The 11,792-nt window shown below is 45.2% G+C and overlaps 1 protein-coding gene across 4 annotated transcripts in view; it reads right to left on the bottom strand.

Annotated features, from left to right (window-relative positions):
• Nucleotides 1-3,830: 3,830 nt before the first annotated feature.
• Cdkal1 (CDK5 regulatory subunit associated protein 1 like 1) overlaps nt 3,831-11,792 on the bottom strand; it is a 560,769-nt gene continuing 552,807 nt past the window's right edge. For all 4 annotated transcript variants that reach the window (XM_047558430.1, XM_047558429.1, XM_047558428.1 and 1 more), the window contains exon 16: nt 3,831-6,664. In XM_047558430.1, coding sequence (XP_047414386.1) covers nt 6,476-6,664 — 189 coding nt within the window. In that variant the 3' untranslated portion in view covers nt 3,831-6,475. The remainder of the gene's footprint in view (nt 6,665-11,792) is intronic.

Below are 11,792 nucleotides of genomic sequence, written 5' to 3'. Positions count from 1 at the left end.
TTGAATTTTGTGAATTTTTTTGGTCAATTAGCTGATCATGTTCCTCCGACCCCTTTGTTCAATTAGTGGTACACTACATGTATTTTCTTATGTCGGGCAACGCTTAAATTGCTAGGATAAATCACTCTTGGTTATCATAAATATAAACAGTCCTTTTAGTATGCATTGGATTCAATTTGCTAGTATTTTAATTTTGGCATTTATACACTCACCAGGGATATTGGCTTGTTATTTTCCTTTCTTATGATGTCCTCCTCTGGCTCTGGTATGAGAGCAAGGCTGACTTCATATAATGAATTTGAAAATGTTCATTTCTTTCAATTTTTTGAAAGGGGTTGGGAAGGACTTGTATTCTTTATATTGGAGTTCACCTGGTCTGGGACTTTTGTTTGTTAGGAGCATAATGTGTCTTGCACGCTGCTCAGGGGGAAGTCTGGTTTTTAGGGGGAGAAACTCTTGCTGTAAGGCATTTCCTTAAGAGGATCAAGCCCTGAAAAACCAGAATTTTCCCAGAACCCCCTCCCCATACACCTAGTTCAATTTTAGACTTCACTTAAATAAATTTACATTATTTCTGGTTATGTCAAACAAAGTACTCTGCAAAGGTAAAGATATTAGATAGCATCCTTCCGCAAGCGTGACCCAGGACCTACCTTCTGGGTTAAGAGTATCATCAGTCATCACAAGGACTATCTGAGGGAAACAATGCTCAATTTTAAAGCAGGTTGTGGCTTGTGATCAGAATCATTACTTATGTATATTCTATGTGGATGGCATGCTATGTGCTTCGTAAAGTTGGGCTCGAGTATAAGATGCTGTAAGTAAACAACATGTTTCTTATCTGTTCGGAAATCTTTAGGTCTATTTAAAAACCATACATTTTATTACTCTTAATGGATATTGGGGGTAAATACAGAAGTTAGAAGGTTGTGCCTTGGAACCAGTCAGGGATAACATCTTTAGTTATTGTGATTAATTAGGCATATTATAAGCAGATTAGATAAACCAGGGGTTAAGATGTCTAGTTCTGCAGGCTTTTCTGGACTCCAAGTTCACCCTTATCTTCACCCAGGGCTCCCCCGTCCCTTTTCTGGCTCTTAGCTCAGCAGAACTCACAAGTGTGTTCACATGTCATTAGCTTGGGGAGCCATAGGAGACCCAATGAACTCCTTGCTTGGACTTCCACAGAGTTGGGGTGTTTTGGCCACAGAACTCTAAGAAAGGTGTCGGGAAGAAATAATCCACAGGAAACTACTGAAGAATAACATCTGCATTTCCTTTCACCCTCTAGGCAGGGTGGGGGCAGGGATGGCTCCGAGGCTTCCCTGCTAATCCGGCTCTTTTCATCTCCAGCCATGGAAAATCTCCTTGATCTTGGATTGGCCACCCATATCTGTGCTGTACCCTATTCATTAATTTGATCTCCTCAAATACAGCTGCAATCCATTTTCTTTGAATATTTTCTTCCTTTACTGTATTTGTTAGAGTCATTCAAAGTTCCTTAAGGCACAAATCTTTTTATTCCATATGTAATTATTGTGGGTGGTCATGTGCTTATCAGAATTTAAAACACCTAAATAAAACTGGGGTTCACCTTTAAGTAGTTATCAAGGGAGGAAATGATATGTCGACGGTCAAAAAGGAGGAACAATCTTTATAGACATGATCTCACTTATCTTTCAATGACTCAGTGATGAAATCTCATCCTATTTTATAGGCAAGGCTCCAAATGAGAAAGGGTTCTGACTGGAATTTAAACCACAGTTTTGGTAGTGCTCAAAATCCCAGCACTTTTTCCTTATACATCTGCCTAAAATTTGTATTGAAAACTAGAACCTGAATCCAATTGATTCAGATCCTTAACTCCAGTACATTTTCAACCCCATAGAAATCAAACCCAGTGGTAAGCCAAGGGTAATTTATGAAAGATGTGCTGTGGTCAAGTCGACTTTAATGTAAGGGGGAAATATTTTGAGAAGTGTGTAGGACCCAGGATTAAATATGTTTAGCATGGATCTTCTAAATTAGATTGCAGCCATAGAGCAGATGTTCTCAAAACTCTGACTCATGACATCCCTTGGCCAAAGAAACAACTAGGCATTCTGTTTGGGTAGGTAGGTTCAAAGAGCTTAGGACACTTAAATGTGTCCTAATATGTCATAACTTTTGTAATAAAACCAGGATCTTGAAAGAAAAGTCTTTCTACTTCATGTTGATAGACCACAGTTATTCACGGCAGAGGCACATCTGCTGGGCACTGGGCTACCTGCAGGCCACAGAGCAAGATGACCGTGTTCATTTGTGTTCCTCGTAGGTTTTCCCTTGATACTACTTAATCACAGCAGCCATTAAGAGTCCAGTCTTACAAAGATGTGCCATCAGCAAAAAACATCTCATAAACGCATACTGAACCCTGGAAACCATTTGAGCTATTAGCTTACATAGTATCTGACGTTGCTGTTTTTTTTTAAAAAATTTAAAACATCCCAGGGTATTCCTGAGCTCACTGTAGCAACCCGGGTGGGTGCCCTGGGGCCCAGGCAAGCCTTTTCGTTCGCACACTTACTTTTTGTACACTGTAACATACACCACGTGACGTCTTGACCTATACAGTGTTTCTGATGGACCATTTGGTTCTACAGACAAGCAAATGACACCTTCGTGATCTCACATAATCACCCGTTGGGTTGTTGTGGCAGACCTTCAGGAACTCTTCCCCCTCTTGCTTTGTCTTTGCCTCTTCATGACTTCCCTATCCCTTCCTTTCCCTTATTTAAAAAAATATTTGCAACTTTATTTCTAGCTTGAATTCTTCCCCCATAATAGCTCATGATGTACAATGAAATTTTCAGCCAGGAGTGGAGTCCACAGAAGTGGTGTATGTTTTGACCGAAGCATACTTGAAAATCTAATATTTAGACACATGTTCCCAGTCACAAAGCGAAGGTTTTACCAGAGAATTTTTTATATTCTCAAATTGACTATTTTATGCTTGATGAAGCAGGGAATAGAAGGAAGGAGAAAAAGATTTATTTAAAATGTTTATCAAAGACCATGCACATTCCCGGAGCTGGGCCATACGGAGTTGGGAGTTGAGCTCCCCAGGTCCCAGGGCTCCACGTGGTCAATCCTAGATTCATCTGTGTTGGCAAATGGTCAAGTGCATGCCACAGGCGAGGGAGCCTGGACCCTGCAGGAGGGCTGGCTTGGGAGGTGGGCTGGGGCAAGTTCTGCCCCACAGCTTTGTAGTTTTGTGTCCCCGCTACAAGTTATCTTTTAGGTTTTAGGGGTTTTCTCCTGTGAAATGGGAATAATACCTACCCCCAAAGTTGTTTCTGCAGGACCCATTAACACCTATAAAATGCACATCATAATGCCTAGTGCACTTCAAGGCTGCGAGGTTAATGGTTCTCAGTATTCGAATAGGGCTGAACCATCACAGGGAAGCAGCAGAGCAGGTCTGAAGGAGAATTTAAGAGGTAGAGAGAATGGCTGAGTGCGTGTCAATCGCCGGTGGGGCCCTGCACTGGCACGGTCACTTCAGAAACCCACGTGGCAGCGTCTGCTAAAGCTTAACACGCAGACACTGTGGCCCAGCAGTTCCACTCCTAGACCCGTGTTCACACCCACGCACGCACGCACCTGTGTGCTCCCTTACGTCTTTGCAGGGGCGAGATCCTCGCTAGCCAAAAAACTGGAAACAACTCAAATGCAGCTCTATCAGCACAAGGTGGCATTTGAGCCAGTAGACTCTTCAGTGAATGTAAAAGAGCCACTACTGCACACAATCCAGATGCATCTCACGACCACAACGACCGAAAGAAAAGAAGACATGAAATGGGCGTGGTGTACAATTCCATTTATGTAAATGTCATGAACAGGCCAAAAATCTGCAGGCGGGAATTGGCGAGCAAGGCAGCAGTCACCTTCTGGGGTGGAGTTCGTGGCTCGGAGCACACGCGAGCTGTCCGAGGCTGGCTGCAGTGCGGACTCACGTTTTGAAAATTCTTGCAAACTATGTACGTTTTCATCTGTTTCACTCTAATAGTTTAAGAAAAACTGGCCAAAACATTGAAAAACCTCTTTATAGGTTTCCCTCCTAGCAGAAAAGCTAGAGAACAGACATTAGAAAAAGAGGGAAAAAAGATTGTGGTGCTTAGAGAACACAAAAAGGAAACGCGAGGCACAGCGACAACTACCCCCACAACCTGCAGGCCGGTGCGCCCGCCTCCGTCCTCGGAATGAGGTCACGCGAGGGTGACAGTCCTTCCATCCCAGCAGCTGACGGTGGCACCTTACTGCTCATCAAGCAGGAGCGCAAGCTGGCGGGGGCTCTGCCCGGGCACTCGCGCGGGGACCCAGGCTGAGGAAGGTCTCGTCCTGCCGTGGTCCAGAGGCCACCACAGCAGGAGCAGCGTGTGGCGCAGCACTGGGCTCTGAAGGTGACTGTCCCAAAGACGGTCAGGGCCGTCTGCTCATCCCACTGGCTACGCAAGCCCCGCGTTCAGAGGGGCAGACACTCGGCTGCCCTGGGGCAGGTGAGGGACAGGTAGGAGTGCCCGGGGGACACCTGCTCCTCGGCTCCAGGCTCAGCCCGTGCCACTCCCGTCCCAAGAGGGCTGTTTTCTCCTCGTCCTGCCCCTCCCGCCCCCAACCCTCCAGCAGGAGCTCACGGGGAAGAGGAAGTCCGAGCTGCAGAGCGCGGCCACGGCCGGCCAACCGCTCCCCAGCAGTGTGGCTGGCGTGGGGCTGTGGTCCGGGCCCGCTGCAGGACGGGGGCTTTGGGTCCTCTCTGCACCAGAGGGCACACTGGAGTCACAGCCCCACTGAGGCCAGTCTGTCTCGGGGAGGGTCCTGTCACATGAACCGACCACGCGTGGGGCTAACGGGTGAGGCTGCTGAATGGGAGGGTGTGTCATTTTTGGGGGGGCAGGAAAATAAAGGACAGGAGGAGAGGAAAGTGTGGGGCTAGAGGTGGCCAGGAAACGCGGGAGTGAGAGGGAAGGAGGGGAGCCCTTGTCACCGGGCGTGGTGGCACAGGCCTGTAATCCCAGAGACGCAGGAGGCTGAGGAGGAGCGAGAGCTCCAAGCAAGACCCTGTCCCAGAAAGGGGTGGGGACGTGGTGGCGCGCCCCTGGTTCACTCCCTGTGTCTCCCCCACAAGGGCAGATCTGAAAAGACTACTTAAAAAACACAACCCCCCTTGTCTCTAACGAGTTGTAGGTGTGACACACCCTGTGTCCCACACAGCGTGATCTAAGCTCTGCAGAGGTTTTTGTTAAGTGAGTTGCATGGTGGAACCCATCTGCCTCATTAACACAGACCCGCGTGGGCGAAGAGTTCAATCATGGAGGTGCACAGTGGGCACAGGAGCAATGTACCACCCTCCCAGGGTGTGTGCACATCTGTATATATTTTTTTGTACTAGGGGTTGAACTCAGGGACACTCGACCACTGAGCCACATCTCCAGCCCTTTTTTGTATTTTATTTAGACACAGGGTCTCCCTGGGTTGCTTAGTGCCTCACCATGGCTGAGGCTGGCTTTGAACTCACAATCCTCCTGCCTCAGCCTCCTGAGCTGCTGGGGTTACAGGTATGCGCCATCGTGCCTGGCTAGGATATTTTTAATTCATCAACCGATGACATAAATTTTAGTTAGGGCTCCGTAGAGGACACGTTATAGGAGGAGCTCGATGAGGTCTAGATTTGGAGCTGAGACCATCTATGGGGACCACAGGCAGCTGCTTTCCTGTACTTACACAAACCACGGGCTGTGTTTAAATCCTGATAAAAGGCCTGCTCATGACATCTACACCTTCTGTGAAGGAAATTGCTGAGTGAAGACCAAGGTATCAGGTAGAAATAAAAATGACCTAATTGATCCAAAATGTCCAAAAAGGGACATGGTTTTGGACAAGTCCACTTTCAAAGTCTGTGTGTGCTGGTGAGTGGACGGTTCTCGCATCTCACAAAACACTGGCAAGGGTCCTTGAAGTGGCCAGTACTCTCCACAGTCTGAAAGGATTCAAGTTCTAAAAATGGGTTTCTTCTATACAAACTTTCCAGGTACACATCTCCTGTGAAGTGTTGGCAGCACAGGGACTCCAAACAGAGATGAAGAGGAAGATAGAGCTAAAAGTGTTTATTAGGATCCAAAATTCTTCCACATAAGGAAAATAGGACTGGAGTTGTCATATAGTTAGGTTTGAACTTGAAGGTGGCATTTTTTCCACCCAATCACTTGCATTTCTTGCAAGAAAAACGCCCAAAGGAGTCTAATTTGAAAGTTGTGCGATGCCAGCTGTGATTCGGTTGTGGGTGGAATAGCAAAGGGCCCAGCTCGAGGTGAGACAGGTGAGCCTTGTTAGAATGGGGCTGCCGAGGACGCTGCCCTCTGAGAGCCAGGGGGTTGTCCCCCTGTTCTCTGAACGTCTTAGAAATGTGTCCTTCACAGCTGCTCCGCTGAGGCGAGTTCTAATTATAGACCTTGATGAAAAATGCAAAAAGAAGGGCGGCCAGAGCCAGACCCACGGCCGCCCCCAGCGCACAGTCTGGATGGAGCCCCTGCACCTGCAGAGCCATTCTGGACCTCCCAGAGTCGCGGCGGGCTGCAGCAGAGGTAGGGTGCATCGAACCCGGAGTCCCACGCCTATTTCTGAATTCCTATGAAGAGAGAAACAAGAAAAAGTGATTTAACATGTAAAGAAGGCCACATTGTAGCAACCGAGTGCTGAGCTTCTGCAAGGTGCCCTTGACACAGGCAGCCGAACACCCACCACGGTCCAGACAGCCCATGTAGCTAAGTCGGCCCCTGCAGGCAGAACAAGCTCGTGATATTCCGGAACCACGCGTGACCACGAAAGGCAGTGTTGATGCAGAATCAAGGCATGATTTTACGTAGACTGGAGTCAAGTCACAGATGCATCTTTTAGGAATGTACCCACATCCACTCAACAACAGAAGAATGACAGGGAAAAAAACACCACCACACAAATATGGAGGCCGCTTCATTCAGCAATCATGTTACTTAGGACAGATTTGCAGTTAGTCTACAGCAGGAGGGGCGGAGTCACCTGCCCGCAGGCCCCTCCACGTACCCTGGTGTACCATACAAATAACTTACTTCTCCCCTCATCGCTGTGAGCCAGAAAAGGTCGGGAAGCCCCTGGGGAGAGCACAAGGAGCCAGGAACCCACACGAACTGCTTTTTAGGACGTAGAGGGAGGAGCTCCTGGACACCGAGAGGCCGTGTGTGTTTCAAAGCATCATTTGACTCGTATCAGATTTTCACCCTTGGACTCACTGGCTTCCCTCATACTGTGGCTCCCCGGCTAAAACGTGCTTTTGAGAGATGGAGGTGGGAGGGGAAGGGGCGGGAGAGCGTGTCTCTGGAGCACAGGAGGCCCCTCCAGCACCCACGAGGTCGCACGTCCTGCCACAGGCCCCTCACACTTCTGGCTTGTGTGTGGGAAGCAGGACCTGCCACCCAGCAGAAGCCCGGGTGGTGCTCAGGGGAATGGAGGAGGTAATGGGGACCTGTGCTAGGACAAGGCAGAGGGGATGGAGAGAAGGGACGGCAGGTTTTGATGTGGGGCCAACAGGATGTGGATCCAGGTGAGTGGGTAAGGAGTTGGGGAAATTAAAATAACGTTTACGACCCAATCTGCTGAATGATATTTACATGTGATAGATGGGAAACACTCTTGCTTCAACTGTAGGAGACTAATTGCAAAATTAACAAAGCTGTTGGCTACCAGGACAAATCCTCAACCCAAAGGACAGTCATTATTTACTCCTGCACTCCTCGGGCATCGCGGCCAATACCCGCAGGTCTCCCTGCCCTGAGTCCCTAAGGAGGAGCCCACTCCCCACCGCAGGAGCTCAGTGGTGCACCGCAACTCGCCACCTCAGGAGACGGCTCTCTCGAGACCGACGTCCTTATCACACTTTGGAGCTGGGAATGTGCTGATGACAGATTTCTTCTAAGCAGCCTAAGGCAACAAGACAGCATTCCTACATCTGTGGCGACCTTGGGAAGGAATGCAGAGTATCCTTGTAGCTGCACTGATGGAAGGTATATGGAGCCTCAGCAGCAGCACGGCCGAAGGGTGGGCCGAGGGGCTCTGGCTGTCACTGAGCACATGGGGCTGGGGGGAATCAAGGGTGACTCTGCTAGGCATTGTGGGAGGCTGGCCACTGCCCCCGGGGCCTGCAATGCTGCTGAGGTCCTGCTCGTGGGAGGAACACCGCGGTTCCTGCTGCCACCGCATGCGGTGCTCAGAGCTGGACACCCCTGTGCCTTGCCTGGTGTCCTGTGGGCCCTGAGGGTGCTCCATTTCTGGCCCTGCCACTCCACATGCAGCATCTGTGCCCACTTGGGTCAGGGGGCAAGTGATTCAGGTCCCTCAAACTGCTGGTGCCATCAGGCCCAGAGACCCTTGCTAGTTGCTGAGCTAGTTTCAGTGGTGCCCGAGGAAGTGCCCATCACCAGGTAGGGACCACCAATCCCATTACAGTAGCAGCCACACAGTGACCACCCCATACGTGCCTGAACTGCTGGGGTGTCCCTACTTTTGTGTGACTTGCAGAGAGTGTGCCTCTACCTCAGATATAGTAAACAACGTGACCAAACTCACAGGCAGGGAAGACTACTCTGTGGTGCCCTGCTAGAAACAAAGTCAACATTACACAGTAAACCAACACTTCAAGACATAGCTCCAAAAGAAAGTTGCTTTTTAGGAAGGCCGCCCCATAAGAATGATATAGTTATTGGATTCCTTATGTTGAGATTACTGCATGTGGTGAAACAAGAAATATGGGGGTGGGGACCCAAGGTGCTATGCTTCCAAAAGAACCCAACATGATAACAATGGATACCAAAAACATTGAAATAGCTGAAATACCTGACAAAGAATTTAAAAATTTCAGTGTGACAGAAGAGAATGTAGTCACATGATATTGGGAAAATAATGCAGGATCTGAATTAGAAAGTTCAGCAGGGAGATATTGAAAAGGAATCAGAAAGGTTAAAAATATAGTTGAAAGCCTCAACAAAAGATTAGAACAAGTAGAAGAAAAATATCTGAACTTGAAGGCAGGTCACTTGAAATATTCCAGTCAAATGAGAACATTCAAGATCTTTGGGATACCACCAGCATATTTGGAATACTGGAAGGCAGTAGGTAAAGTTTAAGGGCCTATAAACCTATTCAATGAAATAACAGGAAGCTTCCATAATCTAGGGAAAGATGTAGACCGATATACAGGATACTTATAAAATGCCAAATAGATATGACCAGATAATTTTCACAGCATATTATAGTCAAACTCTCAAAAGTGTAAGACAAAATTTTTTAAAGTACCAAGTTATCATAAAGGCATCCCCATTCTACCACTGAAACAATAGCAGATTTATCAGAAACCTTACCAGAAGAGGTAGAATGACATATTCTGAGAACGGAAAGAAAATAACCAAGATTAAAACTGGGAATTCATGACCATCAGCCCGACGTCTCAAAAGATACTTAAGGGAGACCTAAATCGGGAAGTGAAAGAAAACCAATTACTGTTATATGAAATTACAAATGCCACAAGAAGAGTAGATACACAAGAGAAAGAACACTATCATTACAGTCAGTGAACCACCAAACCACAAGAGTAAATATGAGGGAATGGAAATAAAGAATACTGAAAACAATTAGAAGAAAATCAGCACAATGAAAGGAATAATTCTTTATCAATAATTACATTGAATGTAAATGGACTAAATTCTCCAACTAAAAGATACCAAAAAAAAACAAAACAAAACAAAAAAAAAAACACCAAACCCTGCCTTATAAGAAACTCACTTTGCCAGTGAAAGTTAAATTTCACAGACTGAAAATCAAAGGCTAGAAAATGATAATCCAAGTAAATGGAAACCTAAAGTTAGCAGGACTAGCTACACTTATATCTTTCAAAATAGACTTTAAGATGGAAACTTAGAAGAAACTTATTAGAAACAAAGTAACTATATAATGATCAAGGGATCAATAAGAATATATAAACCTATATGCACCTAGTTGAAGCATCTAATTTTATCAAAAACTATTAAATCTAAAGACAGGCTCTGATATGGATTTCAACATGCCACTTTTGTTAATGGACAGACCACTCAGACTAAACAATAGACATTTATAAAACATTCCAAGCAAATTCAAAAATACTGAAATCATATCTTATATTCCTTCTGATCACTATGAAATCAAACCAGAATTCAAATTTTAGAAATTATACAATGTATGGAGACTAAACAACATACTTTTGAGGCATTGAAGAAACTGGAAGCAAAATTTCTCAATGGTAATGAAAACTAACACAGTATACTAAGACTTGTGGAATGAAGCAAAAGTAATGAGGGAAATTTATTGTAAAAAAGTAAAGGGAAAAAAAAATTAGCCAGCTGTGGCACAACCCAGCTATTCAGGAGGCTGAGGATTGCAAATTCAAGACCATCCAGGGCAACTTAGCAAGATTCTATCTCAAAAATAATATTTGAAAAAGGACTGGGGTTGAAGCTAAGTGATAGAGTGCTTGCCTAGCATGTGCAAAGTCCTGGGCTCAATTTCCAGTACTGTAAAAAATTTAAAAAACAACAAAAATAAAAGAAACCTAATGATGCATCTCACAGACACAGAAAAGCAAGAAAAACAAACCCAAAATTAGAGGAATGAAATAACAAAGCTCAGAATAGAAAGACTTAAAAATCTTTGCTTCATTGATATTTAATCTTTGAAAAGATAAAATGGACAAATCTTCAGTTATTAAAAGGAAGACCCAAATAAAGATGAAAAGGGAGACATTACAACTGATAACATGGAAGTACAAAAGATCATTAGGGATTATTATGAAAAACTATGATGACAAATTGGAAATGTAGAAGAAATGAACAACTTTCTGGACACACATGACTTACCAACAGGACACAGAACACCTGAATGAATCAACAATAAGTGACAGAATCAGTAATAAAAAACTCCTAATGGCTTCACTGCTGAATTTCATCAAAGAACTAACACCAGTGCTTCTCATTCTATATAAGGCCAGCACTCTCCTGTTACCAAAACAGAAAAGGAGACAACATCAAAAATAGACCAATATCTCTGATGAACACAGAGCAAAATTTTTCAACAAAACACTACCAAATAAAATTAAGTAGGGCACCAAAAGGATCATTCACCATGATCAAGAGGGATTCATCCCAGGGATTTAAGGATGATCCAACATATGTAAGTCAATAAACATAAGTAAAGTGAAGGAAAAAAAATAGACTATCATTACCACAGATGCAGAAAAAGCATTTGATAAAACTCAACTTCCCTTTGTGATACAAGCCCTGAACAAACTAAGCATAGAAGGCTCATACCTCAGCGTAATAAAGGTTATATGTGACAAACCCATAGCCTCATCCTGCGGAATGGGGAAAGCTGGAAGCACTTCCTCAGCTCTGAGAGCAAGACAAGGTGTTGACTCTCACTACTCTTATTCAGTACACTATTAGACGTTTTAGCCAGAGCAATTGGGCAAGACAAAGGAAAAGCATGCAAATAGGAAGCGAGGAGATCAGATTATCCCTGTTTGTAGATTGGGTATTTCTGTGTATAGAATCAAAGACTCCACCACTAGACTCTAAGAACTGATAAACACATTCAGTCAAGTAGCAAGTTGACAAACTGACATGAAATTGGGAGCTTTTCTATACTCCAATAACAAATTCAATGAGAGTTTTAAAATGAATTGTATTCATAGTAGC

Source organism: Sciurus carolinensis, chromosome 7, assembly GCF_902686445.1.
Source record: "Sciurus carolinensis chromosome 7, mSciCar1.2, whole genome shotgun sequence".
NCBI classification, from domain to species: domain Eukaryota; kingdom Metazoa; phylum Chordata; class Mammalia; order Rodentia; family Sciuridae; genus Sciurus; species Sciurus carolinensis.
This window is presented reverse-complemented; position numbering and strand designations above follow the sequence as displayed.